At 45.4% G+C, this 16,654-nt stretch overlaps 2 protein-coding genes across 2 annotated transcripts; both read right to left on the bottom strand.

Moving 5' to 3' along the window:
- Positions 1-6,166: 6,166 nt before the first annotated feature.
- On the bottom strand, positions 6,167-12,605 carry LOC110964938 (zinc finger protein 444-like). Its single transcript, XM_051960531.1, has 2 exons — positions 11,051-12,605; positions 6,167-8,229 (listed from the first exon to the last, which is right to left on the bottom strand). The coding sequence occupies exons 1-2, from the start codon at positions 11,775-11,777 to the stop codon at positions 8,225-8,227; spliced, it is 732 nt and encodes a 243-aa protein (XP_051816491.1). The 5' UTR covers positions 11,778-12,605; the 3' UTR covers positions 6,167-8,224.
- Positions 12,606-14,869: 2,264 nt separating this feature from the next.
- LOC110964940 (high choriolytic enzyme 1-like) lies at positions 14,870-15,684 on the bottom strand. Its single transcript, XM_051960550.1, is given in 3 exon segments — positions 14,870-15,001; positions 15,004-15,489; positions 15,492-15,684. Coding segments are annotated over 3 exon segments (771 nt in total). The 3' UTR covers positions 14,870-14,909.
- Between the last annotated feature and the right edge of the window lie 970 nt (positions 15,685-16,654).

Raw genomic sequence — 16,654 nt, 5'->3', positions numbered from 1 at the left:
ATCACATCATTGGGATCCTACTACAAATCAACTGCTCTGACCACTTGTTTTCTCTAAGTGTCAACGGGCATAGATTTTGTTCGAACACTGGGGGGCATGTAAAATGGGAGGTCTGGGAGTCCGCCAGGAAATTTTGAGCATCACTTCCTTCATTTCCTGAACATTCTGGTGAATTTCATGTACCGATCTGTGGCTCGATTTATCGAGGAAATGTCTTTATTTATATAAAGGAAAATAAAACATTCAGTCACCAGGGAACCATTCAAAGTGCAACAAACTAAAATACAAATGGTGTCCTATTCTGACTGAGAGGAAAAGTTCAAAATCTCATTTCTATTGTTCTCGTGACTAAAAGGTTTGATTTAGCTGACTCTGCACCAGATGTTTTTGAGGAGTTTAACCGGTGACAGTTCTCAATCATGGAGTTAATTCACACCCTAATCATGAGGGATTTCACAGGACAATCAGACGATTGTACAGACACTCCTTTGACCAGTGAGCAGTAAAAGTGACATGATGTCGCAAACAACGAGGAAGAAAAGAAGTGGCTGTTGGCTGCTGGGTACTGCTATGTCAGTTGGGGCCAGAGACGGGCATTTGAATGTCCAGAACTCCACCATTTGTTGTAAAATAAACTATTTTAGACAACATAGTGTGACGGACAGTTTGCCACATGATGCTCTGGATTGAGGTGTCTGATCACATGATCCCGTCTTTCATAATCTCCGCCAACTTTGTGAAACAACAGTCTACAAACCAGTATCAGCACCCTCATTTACTCTTTGCACAGACATGTGACTCTTGACTGACAGATTCATTTCCAGTATAGTCATTGATTGTTTCATGACATTGTTTCTGTTGTAGAGCTGCTGTATGTTTGAACAACAAATACTTATTCCCTATAAGTTTAAAATAATGGATAGAATTTAATACAGTATCACATGCTGCATATATTTATATTGTTGTTTAGTATATAAAATGGAATCTATTGCAGTAAGGCATTCGTTTATTGTCGCTTGCTTTCTAATATTTATTCTTGTGTAGATGTACTTTTCTCATTTAACATGATCCCTGTTGAATCGACACTTATATATACTGGATTTACTCTTCTTTCTTCTTGTGTGTCTTTTTTGGGGGGCTGTAACCTTTTCAAATGTGCATGCTGGCCCTTTTCCCTCTCAATGACAAGTGTAGTAATTTTAATTCATTTATAAATGCCAGGGTTTTGATAGCTCGTATATGCCGCAGCACATTGTGTACAAGGAGAACATATCACACATATCAGAGTTTGATGTACTAAAGAAAAGGGATCCGAATTACACAACTGTTTAAAATTCTCTCATTTGTTTGCGGTTTTCATACATTCATATTTCCAAAGCTTGCTACTCAGGTAGTTGCTGTTACAGTATATGTAGATACAGCATGCTGTTTTAATCAGAGTTTCTGTTTGGTCATATCAGTTGAGCTACTCCTGATTCAGTTCAGTATTATTTAAATAGCACCAAAATGTAGCATATGTCAATGTAACACACGGAAATAAGGTCAGGACTTGACAGTATTATAGAGGGAAACCCATCAATTCTCTCTTCAGCAATCACTTGGCAAAACCTCCCTTTAAACAGGAAGAAACCTCCAACAGAACCAGACTCAGGGTGGGCACCCATCTACCTTGATGCGGTGGCAGGCCCGGGGTGGCTAATCAATAGAACCGGGACAATTCCCGATGCGCTGGTCTGATGTTTGGGCCGCGAGGGCCAGTGTTTAGTCATGGCACTGGGTTGATCATTCTACTGCTACTGCTGTTCCTGGGCCGCCTCCACTGGCAGCTCTTTTTTGGGGGTTTTTTTTGCAGACGCACCGTGACATAACACATCCGTGCACACCATAGACTGTACATATTTCTTTATATACAGTCTATGGTGCACATGGTCAGAGGTGTTTGAAAGATGGGAAACAGGAAGAGCAAAGGTGGTGTGGAGAAGGCAAGAATTAAAAAGAGGAAAGCTCTGGAAACAGATGTAGCTGAATGTGCAGAAATTGGAAACTTTTCACTAAAGCTCGCGGTTTGAAACGACAAATGAGGACGAGGAAACGAATACGGACTGTTCAAGTTAATTATCAAATCAATTAACTGTGTGTCATTGTGGCGTAAGACACAATTTTATATAATTTAAATAATAGTATGATGCGACCACATAACTGGGAAACATCGTCCCGTAGCCCCTCAGAGTCAGAAGAAAGATCCAGCACCAAGCAGCCACAAGTCCAGAGTGGGAGGTAGGATTGTTCAGAGTGAATATTATTAGAATGAATATAATGAAGAGTCTGGTGTAGACCTGCTCTATATGAGAAGTGCCCTGAGATTCGAGATGATTCAGCACGGCTTTGTAAAAAGTGGAGACTTGTGCTGAGAACTTTGACCATTTTAAAAATGTGATTTAGTGTCAGAGGCAGAGCCAGTAGTCATGAGGGGATTACTGCTGTCAGTATGGAAGGAACAGGTGAGCTGTTGGAACAGAGCGAACAAGCAAGCATTAGTTCCAATACTTTGTATGCCCAAACGATAGTAGTGACCCATTTTACTTTTTATCATTAAAAGATAGTAAATACACAAAGCCCACAAGTGAAAGGGAATAGGATGAGATAAAAACATTTACTTTCATTACTGATGTTGTCGAGTTTTAATAAAGTTCATGCAACTTTTATAAAATTATGAAAGTGAATAAATTGCATTTCTGTGATCTGTGTTTGATTTCTGTCTTTTCTCCTGTCATCCAGATGTTCAGAGGGAGCTGATGCTACATCTGGTACAGGTGATGGAAGGTCTTGAATTTCTCTGACTGGCCTCGACTGAAGATGGTCCTCTCACTGGATTTAAGGTTCAGATGCTCAGGAACAAACTCCACCAATGAGCCAACAGGGAAGATTTTAGGTTTATTAAATGTTGCTATGAAGCATGAAGACTAAACTCTCCACAAGGATCCAAAATAATTTGGACTTCTACATGAGAGCTTTAGTTATTCTTCATCTACTTCCTGAAAAGTTTGGTCAATAAAAAAGACAGAAACTATTATTTTCAACTGAACTAAAGACAGACTTTGTGATTTTTCTGCTCAAATGTTGTGTTGTGGTAAACTTACTCTTTCAAATAAATAGCCGCCTAACCCCTTGGAAACCAGCATTTGTCCTGTTTTTGCTCCTCGGCATCCCTTGACAGCCGGGTCGTAATGTTTTTTGAGCAACACGCCATACTATGATGTTTTTACAATGAGGGTTCTACTATGGAACCAGTTTGACATCTTCAGGCGTTCTTTGTGTGAAAACTCAGAGATTTCAGGTATCAGAAGGTGGTTTTCTACTTTCTTTAACTTTCTGCTTCAACTTTAAACTAAATTTACTTCACTAAGCCAGCCCTCTGGACTTCCAGTAAGCTGTGTTCCTTTTGGCTGTCCAGGTGGCTGCTTGGTGTTATCAGGAACACCTGAGCAGCTCAGTGTCTTCCTGCTTTATGTCTGCAGTCAAACATTTCCTCTGCTTCTCTTCACTGAACCGGGTTTGGCTCCGTTGCTTTAGTTTGTTCTTTAGGCGTTGGCTTGCAGATTCCAGCAGTAAAATTGTGTTTAAGGTGTTTCTTGGTGTGTTTTAGGGCTTTGTACTGAATAGTTGTCTTGGTAAATGTGGTTCTTTAGCCACAGTTAGCACATAGTGCTAACATATGCAGTGATTAGTGGATTTGATGCAGCTGAGTTGTGTCTTTATCTTGGCTGTAGTGAGTCTTTAGAGGTTTTTGGTCAGACACATTCTGTATTCTTGTTTGTGAACCAGCGTTGGTTGTCCAGAAGGTAAGCGTTTCTGTCCTGATTCTCTGTTTAAAGAGGTTTTCTGGTAGGCTGAAGGAGACTTTAGCGTTTGGGTTGTGCTCGTTTGGTTTTTCTACGGTTTCATGTGGACAACTATCTTAAGGCCCCTCCATGTGGTTTAGTGAGGTTTTCTGTAACAGTTCTACAAAGCAGTCTGCAGCAGAAGAGACTTGGAGAGTTTTTAGGAAATTCTGGAGACCAGACTTTAGAGCAGCAGAAACATTTGTCAGCAGTTTGAGCAGGAGAAGGAGAGCTTCAGAGTAGAAATGAGAAGGAAACCTTCTTGACCCGTGTGGTGAAGTCCTGTACCAAGAGTTTGAGCAGGTTGTGAAGATTCTGTAGTTCTTTCGTCTGAAAGCACAAGAAGAGCCGACTCATTAAAGGAGGAAATGGGAGATGTTGTTGTTAACCACGCCCGACAGGTACGTCGGCGGGGTTATTGCATTCAGTGCGGTATCTGGCTGGGTAAGTATGTACGTACATACATACTCCACAGCATAATACTACCACCACCGTGCTTGGCGGTAGGCATGGTGTTCGTGGGGTCAAAGGCCTCACCTTTTCTCCTCCAAACATACTGATCGGCATTGTGGCCAAACAGCCCGATTTTTGTTTCGTCTGACCACAGAACTTTCCTCCAGAAGGTCTTATCTTCGTCCATGTGATCAGCAGCAAACTTCAGTTGAGCCTTCCTTCTTGTACGGCAGCCTCTCAGTCCATGGCAATGCAAAACACGCTTGACCATGGACACTAACGCCTATGTTCCAGCAGCTTCTAATTCTTGGCAGATCTGCTTTTTGGTGGTTCTCAGTTGACTCTTAACCCTCCTGACCAATTTTCTCTCAGCAGCAGGTGATAGCTTGCATTTTCTTCCTGATCGTGGCAGTGACAAAACAGTGCCATGCACTTTATACTTACAAACAATTGTCTGCACTGTTGCTCTTGGGACCTGCAGCTGAGTTGAAATGGTTCCAAGTGACTTTCCTGACTTGTTCAAGTCAATGATTTGCTTTTTTAGATCCGTGCTGAGCGCCTTTGACTTTCCCGTTGTAGCGTTTGTGGGCATTTGTATCCACTGAGCCCTATTTAAATGGCCTCAGAGAAGTAACCAGCTGTAGTCACTCATAATCACTCACAAGAAGTTAAGAGGCAATCCTATGAAGCTCATTTCATTGACACAACTTTCTAAGTCACCAAAATTGCTAATTCATGTTGCTGTATGTATATTTTTGACCCAACAGATTTGGTCGCTTTTTCTGTTAACCCATAATAAAGTCATAAAAGAACCAAACTTCATGAATGTTTTTTGTGACAAAGAAGTATCTGTTCCAATCACTCTATCAGAGAAAAATCAGAGTTGTAGAAATAACTGGAAACTCAAGAGAGCCATGACATTATGTTCTGTACAAGTGTATGTAAACTTTTGACTTCGACTGTAGTTGAAGGCATCGATCAAACTAATGTTACCTTCTGATCTCCACCAACTTCACTCTTCAGTGAAGAGAATCAAAGTTTGTTCAGGATTTCTACAGAACCCACAGGTGAAGGTCTGAGAAGAACTCAGATGGATGGTCTAAATGTGAAATCAAGACTCATGGTCACAAATTTTAAGGCTTCTGTCAACCAGAAAGTTCAAACTAACAGAGAAGCCCTCCCCCCCGTTGGACGTTACGGGGCGGAACGAATATTCGGATATTCGTCTTTAATAGGGCCCGAATATTCGGAGGCCAGAAACCACTATTCGGGCCAGCGCTAGTCCTCAGACTGTCTGAAGGTTCAAACTAACAGGGAACTACTCAGGAAATTAGAAGATATCAGTCCTTGGACTGTCTGAAAGTTAAATCTAACATAGATCTACTGTGGGACTTAGAAAATTTCAACCCTCAGACTGTGTGAAAGCTCAGGTCCTGAGGACTCGGGAGGTCTGGAGGCTTTAGAAAGTCTTGGAACTGAGGGTTCAACCCTCCAGCACAAAGGCTGAAGTCCAACCTCCTGAGAAAAACAGTCAAGTCGAGACTCGAGTTAAAAAAAAAACCTCGAAAACGACAAAAAATAGATGATAAATGCGCAAAAAAAAGAAGACTTAGACTATGTTTATATATTAACAGGGGCGGATTGAACGTTACTTCATTCAGTCGTTTGACCGAAGGGCCGGTCCACATCTGGGCCGGTGCGCTGCTCTTCATTAAATAGTTTTGTTTACCAAGCACCCGGTGCTCGTATAGCTCATCTGGTTATGCAGGTGACCCATTTGCAAAGACTGGTCTCAGACGTAGCGGCCCGGGTTTGATTCCTGCCTGTGGCCCTTTTATGCATGTCTTCCCCCTACTCTTCTCCCCATTTTCTGTCACTCTTCACTGCAACTATCACAGTAAAAAGGCAAAAAAAAGTAAATTATTTTGTTTATTTATCCATATGCGGCCGAATGGGATGAGCGTCCAACCATTAATCAGCGCTGTACAGACACGCAGGCCCACATGCGTCACACCACAATCACGCTCAGTGTAGGGAAAAGACTGCAGGCCGGCACTGCGTAAAATGCCGTGGATGCAGCAGCTTATTTACATAAAGATACATTCATGAGTTACTTTGCATTGACCATTCATGGTAAAATGTGGGTGTGTTGTGGGCGGAATGTGAGGTGGATCCACCTACGCAATCTTCCAGCTGGTGTGTGATTATAAAGGGGAAAATGCGTGCAGCTGTGCTGACGCACAGTTTTATAAATCAGGGGCGAAGGACATACGCCCATTTCGGATTTTCGGCGTACGCAAACTTTTAGTATGGATCCTACGCAATGTTTTATAAATGAGGCCCCAGGTCTTTAACCAGCATCCCTAAAATCCATGGAGTCGGCTCCAGAGAAATGAAGGGAGGTCAACTTTTATCAACCTCCATCCAGATGTTCAACTTGATATGTTTGAGATTTTTCGCACCACAAACCTTTAGTATCACACTTTATTATCATTTATTAGGACTTTAATGGAATCCACCGGCAGATTTAGTTTTTGTTCACAAACTTTATTCTTGTCGTCGTGGGACTGCAGTATTTAAAACTGTTCCTTCTATTTGACCTCATGTTTATTAGTTTTAGTGGAGAAAGTTATTTTAATTGTCGATTAGTCTCTTAAAAACCAAAAAATAAATTGAACTAGTCAAGAGGTTTAAATTTCTTCCTTTGTCATACTTTAAATATGACAAAAAATACAAAAAAGAGACAATTTGACCTCTAATTGGTATTATATAAATAAAACTGAATTAAAACTGTGTGTATCTTGTAATGTTGGAGGAATTCAACCATATATGTTGGAAAACATACATGGCTGATGGACATTTCTTTGTCCATTAATCTGTTGATTGTTTTCTCCAGTAATTCATTTCTTGTTTTGGTTTATAAAATGTCAAACCCAAATATATTCAGTTTACTGTCATAAAAATCAAAAAGATTTACATTCATGATGCAGGGATCAGGCAGTTTTTCACTTTTTATCTTAGTTTAGTCAGAAAGATAGTTATATTGTGTGAATTGTTTCAGCTTGTGAGCCGTAAAAGGTTTTAATCTTTGGGGCCGAGTGTCAGAAAACATTTAGAAACCAACATCAACAAAACACTCAACAAAGATTTGAACATCATTAAAGGGAAAGCCAACTGTGACAACGCTGTTGTCCGCGGGTCCACTCAATACACACACACACCGTCAGTTTGTCGGGGAAACACAGTTTATTACTCAACCACTCAGTCTCTCAGTCCACAGCAGCTCGGTAAGCAGCCTCCGCTGTAGCTCAGTTCCTCCACAGCAGCTCGGTAAGCAGTCTCCACTGTCTCTCAGTTTACTCCACAGCAGCTCGGCAAGCAGCCTCCACTGTCTCTCAGTACTCCTCTCGTCTGACCTCCTCTCTTCTCTGTCCACCCGTCTTTTATGCTCTGCTCCAGACTGCTGCTGCGGAGGTAATCAGGTCAGCCTAACTGATACCACCTGTGTTAATTAACCTGACGCTGCTTCCACGCACTCCTCCACACCTCTCTCCCCTGCAGCTGAGCTCTCAGCCATCTGCGCCCCCGGCCTATGAATCACTGTGAATTTAAAAGGCTGTAGAGCCAGATACCACCATGTGAGTCGGGCATTGGTATCCTTCATGCGATGGAGCCATTGGAGAGGGGCGTGGTCCGAACAGAGGGTGAATGGGCGTCCCAGGAGGTAGTAGCGCAGGGCCCCGACCGCCCACCTGATTGCCAGGCACTCCATCTCCACTGTGCTGTAGCGAGCCTCCCTCTCAGACAACTTACGGCTGATGTAAACTACAGGGCGGTCGACGCCCCGCACCTGCTGGGACAAAACGGCCCCCAGCCCTCTGTTCGACGCATCAGTCTGCAGGTTAAAAGGGAGAGAGAAGTTAGGTGTGTAAAGGAGCGGCTCCCCACAGAGGGCCTGTTTTATCATCTCAAACGCCCGCTGGCACTGCTCCGTCCACTGGACCGGATCTGAGGCACTCTTCCGAGTTAGGTCGGTCAAGGGGCTGGCCAGGTCCGAGAATTTAGGGATGAACCGCTGATAGTAGCCCGCCAGCCCCAAGAACCGCCGTACCTCTTTTTTGGACTTGGGCCGTGGACAGGCTGCAATTGCTGCTGTCTTGTCCACCTGTGGGCGCACCTGCCCGCCGCCCAAGTGGTGACCCAGATACCGTACCTCCCTCCGTCCAACCGCGCACTTCTTCGGGTTGGCCGTCAGCCCCGCCTGTCTCAAGGACTCCAGCACCACAGCCACCTGCCGCACATGCTCCGCTCAGCTGTTACTATGGATGATAACATCATCCAGGTAGGCGGCCGCATATGCCGCGTGCGGCTGCAGCACCTTGTCCATGAGACGTTGAAATGTGGCTGGGGCTCCGAACAACCCAAACGGAAGTGTCATGAATTGGTACAAACCGTACGGAGTGGAGAAGGCCGTTTTCTCCCTGGACTCCGGTGACAGGGGAATCTGCCAGTAGCCCTTGGTCAAATCCAGTGTGGTGAAAAAACGCGCAGTGCCCAGCCGATCCAGGAGTTCGTCGACCCTGGGCATGGGATAGGCATCACACCGTGACACGTCATTCACCCTGCGGTAGTCCACACAGAACCGTATAGACCCATCCTTCTTGACGACAAGAACAATGGGGCTACACCAGGTGCTGTTGGACTCTTCTATCACTCCCATCTCTAGCATTGCTTTCAATTCCTTCTGAACTAGCTTTTTCTTATGTTCAGGCAGTCTGTAAGGTCGTGAAAAAACCCTCACGCCTCGGGGGTCTCGATGTGGTGCTGTATGAGGTCTGTACGCCCTGGCAGGGGAGAAAAAACGTCAGCAAACCACTCCTGCAACATGGCAATGTCGGCTTTTTGGGACTGCGAGAGGTGGTTTTCAACGGGGAGTGAGGTGGAACTGCCCGGCTTTGGAACCTCAGGCCCTAACTCGTCTCTCTCTTCAACCATAGTCACCAAAGAAGCCGACTCTGCCTCTCTCCATGCTTTTAGGAGGTTGAGGTGGTAAATCTGTGCTGCTTCTCCCCTGTCAGAGTGTGCCACCTCATAATCCACCTCCCCTACTCGTCGTGTGACCACGAAGGGTCCTTGCCACTTGGCGAGTAATTTCGAGCTCGAAGATGGGAGTAATACAAGTACTTTGTCTCCCGGTGAACATTGTCTAAGCTTTGCCCCTCTGTTGTACAGGCGTTGTTGTCGTTCCTGGGCCTTGAGCAAATTCTCATGTGAAAGCTGCCCCAGTGATTGGAGTTTTGCTCTAAGGTCCAGGACGTACTGAATTTCATTCTTATTTGGGCTTGGACCTTCCTCCCAGTTTTCTTTAACCAGGTCCAAAACCCCATGTGGCTTCCTGCCAAACAACAGTTCAAAGGGAGAAAATCCCGTGGAGGCCTGGGGCACCTCCCGCTCTGCAAACAACAGAGGGTCCAGCCATTTATCCCAATTGCTACTCTCCTCGTGAATGAACTTACGAATCATGTTCTTCAAGGTCTTATTCAGACGCTCCACCAGACCATCAGTCTGTGGGTGGTACACACTAGTCCGAATAGACTTGATGCCCAATAATTCGTAAAGTTCCCGAAGTGTTCGTGACATAAACGAGGTGCCCTGGTCAGTCAGAATCTCTTTGGGGATTCCAACTCGGGAGATGACCTGAAACAGTGCTTGAGCAATACTCTTTGCAGAGATGGTGCGCAATGGCACTGCTTCGGGATATCGTGTTGCGTAATCCACTAGGACTAACACAAACCGATATCCTCGTGCGCTCCGGTGAAATGGCCCGATGAGGTCCATGCCAATTCTTTCGAATGGAACCTCTATCAGCGGTAATGGGCGCAAAGGCGCTCGCGGGATGGCCGGTTGGTTAACCAACTGGCATTCGGGACAAGACGCACACCACCGGCGTACATCTTCCCGAATGCCAGGCCAATAGAATCGGGCCATAATCCGGTCGAGTGTTTTTTCATACCCCATGTGACCAGCCATTGGGTTGAAATGTGCCGCCTGGAAAACAGTTTCCCGGCGGCCCCTTGGCACCAACAATTGGGTGACTATACTCTGCGTCTGAGTGTCATGAGTCACTCTGTATAATCTGTCTCTGATCAATGAAAAGTGTGGATATGCAAGTGCTGTGCCCGGGTGCACCAACTGACCATCAATTTTTATCACTTGGTCGAAAGCTGAGCGCAGAGTATCATCTCGAGACTGTTCCAGAGGAAAATCTTCCATGGGGCGTAGGACAGGAGCCCGCGGAGCCTCCTGACGAGGTCCCTCGGGATCCCCCTCCCCGTCTGCAGTGTCGGACAACCTCGCGTCACCACTGAGCACAGCACACATATCACATGTCCCTACCTCTCGTGAACGCACTCCCCACACTTCCCCACTGCTCCATGGAACCCAGGCCAATCCGTGCCCAAAATAAGGGGGTGCGTAAGGCGGGAGCTAACCGCGGCCTTTATTATATGCTTTTTTACCCTTGAATCTAATTTCCACTGGCACAATAGGATATTTGTGAACGTCCCCATGCACACACCTTATCCTCACCCAGGATGCCTCCACCAACGCCCCGGGTCGAACCAGGTTTTGGTGAATCAGGGACTGTTCACAGCCCGAATCCACCATAGCCCGGTGTACACCCCCCTGGATCCTTACCGGAACGCTGTATGTCCCACCTGGACCGGGAGAGGGTGCTGGCGTGCCGGCAACCCGAACCACCTGGCCGACCTCCGTGCGGGGGCATTCTCGGCAAGTGTGGCCAGGCCGCCCCCACCTCCAGCACTCCTGTCCTGACGTTTGAGGAGCCCTCTGTGGGTTGGAAGCAGCGTCCGCAGCAGCTGGAGCCTGTTGGGGAGAGGGAACAAAAGGGAAGTTAATAAGTGCGGCCGGAACAGGAGCTGCCGCCATGCGAGGCGCCCCCGTCGGCTGGGCCGCAGGCTTCCTGCGCGGCGTGGGAGTCGGTCGAGTCGTCAGAGGTGCCTGTCCTTGGCCCCCTGAATGGACCGCCAGATGGTCCTCCGCCAGCGTCACAGCCATGCCCAGGTCCATCGGACGATGGTACCTCACCCAGTTGCCCGTCTCAGCTGGCAGCCCCTCCAGGAACTGCTCCACCACTACCGTTTCCAGCAGCCGGCTCTCCCCATTGGTCTCCCCCGGCTGCAACCACCTGGTCGCCGCATCCTTCAGCTGCTGCGCATATACAAATGGGCGGTCGTCCGTCCCAGCCGAGCGCCCCGGAATCGGCGACGGTGGTCCTCCAGCGAGAGGCTCATCCTGTCCAGAACCACCTTCCGTATGGCAGCGAAGCTCCCCCGGGATGCCGCTGGCAGGCTGAGCGCCGCAGTCTGGGCTTCCCCCGTCAGCAGGGGAAGCAGCCGCACCTCCCACTCCGCTGTCGGCCATCCACAAGCCGCCGCCGTCGTCTGGAACATGTCCAGGAAGGACTGTGGATCGTCCGCCGCCGACATCTTCTGTAGGGATACGCCGGGGATGGGGAAGGAGAAGGAGGAGGAGGACGAGGAGTCAGACATTCCTCCCGCCCGGGACAGCAGCTGCTCGAGGACACGGGTCTGCCTCTCCACCCGCTGGTGGAAAGCGTTAAAGTGAAGCCTATTCAGAGCCGCCTGCTCCGAACACATCGCCGCCAGGTCCTTCAGCGTCTGGGCCAATGCAGCCGTCGGCTGCACCGGCTCTGCCGGAGGCGTAGACATCGCAGTGTATTGAGTGCCGGTTGGGCGCCAATGTGACAACTCTGTTGTCCGCGGGTCCGCTCAATACACACACACACCGTCAGTTTGTCGGGGAAACAGTTTATTACTCAACCACTCAGTCTCTCAGTCCACAGCAGCTCAGTAAGCAGCCTCGACTGTCTCTCAGTTCCTCCATAGCAGCTCAGTAAGCAGCCTCCACTGCCTCTCAGTTCCTCCACAGCAGCTCGGTAAGAAGTCTCCACTGTCTCTCAGTTTACTCCACAGCAGCTCAGCAAGCAGCCTCCACTGTCTCTCAGTACTCCTCTCGTCCGACCTCCTCTCTTCTCTGTCCACCCGTCTTTTATGCTCTGCTCCAGACTGCTGCTGCGGAGGTAATCAGGTCAGCCTAACTGATACCACCTGTGTTAATTAACCTGACGCTGCTTCCACGCACTCCTCCACACCTCTCTCCCCTGCAGCTGAGCTCTCCGATGCCCGTCGCCACACCAACTTTTGCATGACAATGTCTAATTAAAGGACATTTATTTCCAACATAAATGTGGAATATTTATCCTCTGGAGCTTCTCTTCACATCGTCTTCCACCTGGACTGGTTTGGTCGGGATCATGTGCAACAAACATCTGAAAAACTGCACTTTAACATCAATGAATGACACTGAAGTTCAATCTCTACATAAATGAGACTGAATCTGGATGTGCTGCTCTGTCATTAACTCCTAAGTTTAGGGAAAGTTCAAGCAAAAGAGGACAGTTCAGATAAGACTTGAGAATGAGCTGATTTTGAACAAACATCTCAGACTTTCTGAGCTTCCGCTCCTCTAGCAAGATATTTGAACAAGCAACTCAAGAGATCCAGAAGTTGGAGAGAGTTAGCTGTAGCTGAGTCAAAAAACATGTGGGACGCTAACCTAGCAAACATTTCAGACTTTTCTCTGTGAATTCTGAGAAATAATTTCCTATTTAATGACAGAGCTACACATCTGAACTCAGTCTCATTAAAACAGACTCTAATTCAGTGTCATCCATCCATATTAAAGTGCAGTTACCAAAAATGCTTCTTGCATAAACTCCACCAATATCTGGAGTGCATAGCACAATTATACCTGACACTACAGTTGCATACAAAGTGCATTAAAAGTGGCAAAATAAACACTTGCCGAACTATCAGAGTCCTTTCAGTGTCTGCTGGTAGAATCAGCCGAAGGTAGAAAACTGGTAAAAACAAGCCAACAGGCAGAAAAACTGTCTGTGGAAAAGATTCTGCTGCTCCACCGATAAATAAACAGTTATTATTTCAGAATTAATCCAAACGCGGAGAACAGAGCCTGGGCTGCCTCCTCCATAGGACCTGTCAATTATTCCAGACCAGAATGTCAATAACGTAGCCCCGCCCCCTGGCTTCACAAAACTTTAACGCTCTATAAAAAATCAATATTGATTTATTTTAAGATCGGCCATCAGATCTCTCATTTTGACTTTGAAAACTAATGAAAAAAATTATATGCAGTCTATACACCATCCTCTGTTTGGCTCCTCACTTACTGATGCCACTTCCGGTCTCAGGAAATGAAAAAACGGACCTTTTTTTGTTTCTGTCTCTTACTGATTTTATTTTCTTGTTATTGTGAATATAAAATGAAAATCAAAGCATTTTTAAAATTTCATTAGCAAGTTATGATATACTGTGAATAACAAACTTGCAGACAACAGTGCAATAATTATTCTTTATTCATGAGGATTAGATATCTGTCAACACTAATTTGCTTGATATTTGATATTGCAAAAAATGATGTTGTAAAGAATAATGTTGGAGATTAGGCCTTTAACTGATGTTCTCAAATTTGTGAAATTTAAGTTGTGACGGAACTGTTTCCTTGCAGAGGAAGAATAGATGATAGTGTTATTAGAAAGTGCAACACCTTTTATTTGATTTTTTTATTTTTTACATTTTATAATTTTATCTCTTCTTTTATTTCATGTTTAAGGTTTGGATATCCTCGAACACTTATTTGAACAGAATATAGATTCTGATATTGTTGTAAAAAATAATGTTGGAGACGTGCACTCATGTTGGAATAAATCCTCACTGTGAAGCGACCCTTACTTGCACTGAAATGGAAATATTTTAGAAAAACACACTGAATTGCAAGACAAGGCCAGAATTACATGATTTTAATAGTAACAGGTTGTGATCTAAAGTGGGCCGGTTTGAGGCATGAAAGTCCAGGGCTGAAAATGAGTCCCACTCCGGCCCTGTGTGGTGGTGAGAGGAGAGGGGAGACGAAGAAGACGAGTGTTTAACAAACAGCAATGAACACTGAGCAGCTTGGTCTTTCTACATACCCCTTTCCAATTTTAGAGGTGCCCCTGCCTTAGTACCGTAGTACTGGCAACAAGATGGTATAGTTGCCTCAAAATGACTTACAGACTCCAGTATTTTTAGACATTCTGGTCTATTTTACAGATGCTGAAGTAACATTAGGCTTTGGATACACAGTCGTTAAGTTTTCAGCATCAATTCATTGTTGGTTATTTTTTACTTTAAATGAAAACCTGTGAAGATAGATTGGAGGTTTTGTTTTCATCCAAGTCTGATACTAAAAGGAATTTGCAGTTTTGTCAAAGTTTAAATGAGCTGATTTCATAGGTAACAATAAACAAGAATAGCACAACAAACAATCATCTTTACTGTAATTTTATTAATAATGCAAATTTAATTTCAGAGGTTTCACAGATTCATCAGTTGATTATAATATAAAGAGAGAAATTTACATGAGGCACTGAGTTAGTGTCTCCTAATAGATAAATAATAGGAAACCTTGTTGTTAACATCTGTAGAGCATGTTGAGCCTATTGATGTCCCAGGAGAGCAGGCCCTGCGTCTGACCGATCTGTACGTTGGCGTTGGGGATGGGGTGATGGTCTCCTTCATGTTCATACTGAAGGCCGTTTTTCCATAGTGCATGATGGAGGAGTAGTCATAGGGAGTGTTCAGGTTGTTGGTGGTCTGTTTGTAGAAGTTGTAGGCATTCTGTGGGTTGATGTACTGCCAGTTGATCCTGACATAAGAATCGTGGTCGCTCCTGGTCTGCTTGTGCAGGAAGCCCAAAGCGTGGTTGAGCTCGTGAATGATGATGCCATGGTAGAGGCAGCCCTGTTTGTTGAGGGACAACACCTGTTTGCCTCTGGCTCTGCCCAGAGCAGAGAAACATCCCTGTTTGTTCTCGATGCTGTTATGGTCGTACTCCCAGGGACGCTCCTTGAAGCGGATGCAGGTCCTGCTCTCAAACGCCTTCATGGCTGTTGTGATCATGTTCTTCTCATACTGGCTGAAGTGGTAGCTCACCACATAGGGGATTGTCACCACACCATTGGCTTTCTTCCACAAGCAGCTTTGGGAAAAGCTCTCATGGCATTTCTGGTTCTGGGAGCCAGCAGGTCTCCTTCCAGCAGGTTCTCATTGGAGCCATTATTGGTGCTCAGAATCCTGGTGGTCATGTCGATGGTGTCTTCTTCTTCTCCTACTTCGTCTTCTTGTGGGCTTCCTTTCTCCTAAGAGAGGCCAAGCAGCAGCAGAAGCAGGCTGACAGAGGAAGTCATCTTTAAGGTCGGTCTGGAGACTGGAGCTTCTGTCAAGAGCTGCTGTGGAGAAACTCTTTGAAGCTTGATGTGTGACTCAGTTCAGTGCAGGGCCTTTATACTCTGCAGGTGTGTCTGCAGGAGGATTATGGGTTGGGGTCCACACTACTAGGCCTAAATAAACCTTTGAAGGGAGGACTCCACAGGCAAACCTACTTTTTTAACACAGTATCTAATCCTGCAAAGGTTTTCTTTGTCCAGTCTGCCCCATTTGTGTAACTTGTTCCTCCTTAGCTACACAAACTTCAGCTTGTTTTATCTTTCTTTGAGTTTCAGCTACGTTTTTCACATTCTTTGCCAAAACATATATGTTGAAATAAAATTTATGTGACCCAAATACAGTTTTTTCACTCTCTGATGACCTGTGTAATTGAAATCCCCGGTGCGCCTTTTTGGACAAGCTGTTAAAGTTGTAGCAAAAGCTGCGTGTCCCTCTGTGAGGATGATAGACGGCCTATTGAAGCTCTTGCATATGTAGAAGATGGTAATAGGTTCCTGTGGGACATGTTGCTGTGGCTGTGCCCAAGACAGCTCTCTAGTCAAAAAAAAAAAAGAATACTAAATTGTATGAATAGTCCAAGTCATTGTACAAACCCATCATGGCTGCGCCTCCGTCAGGGACACAGTAACATTTGTTTACCGATTCATGCATGCTAATGTAATGCAGTCTCACTGAATTAGATTTCTATTAGCTTGATGCATCTGGGTTTAAACTTTCAAACCTGTAATTTTTCAAGTTTTCTTTGTTTTCTTTATCCCAAAATGCCAAAATACGGTTTCATTTCAGTACACATTTCTCCAGCCCTTGAAAATTTTTCAAACACTGAAACATGTTATTGGTATTTAACATTGAACCCAGGATGTAATATGTCCTCTTGTGTCATAAAAATATGGACTCTAATTTGTTCCATTTAATTATCACATATAAACT

This window comes from Acanthochromis polyacanthus, chromosome 2, assembly GCF_021347895.1.
Source record: "Acanthochromis polyacanthus isolate Apoly-LR-REF ecotype Palm Island chromosome 2, KAUST_Apoly_ChrSc, whole genome shotgun sequence".
NCBI lineage: Eukaryota > Metazoa > Chordata > Actinopteri > Pomacentridae > Acanthochromis > Acanthochromis polyacanthus.
This window is presented reverse-complemented; position numbering and strand designations above follow the sequence as displayed.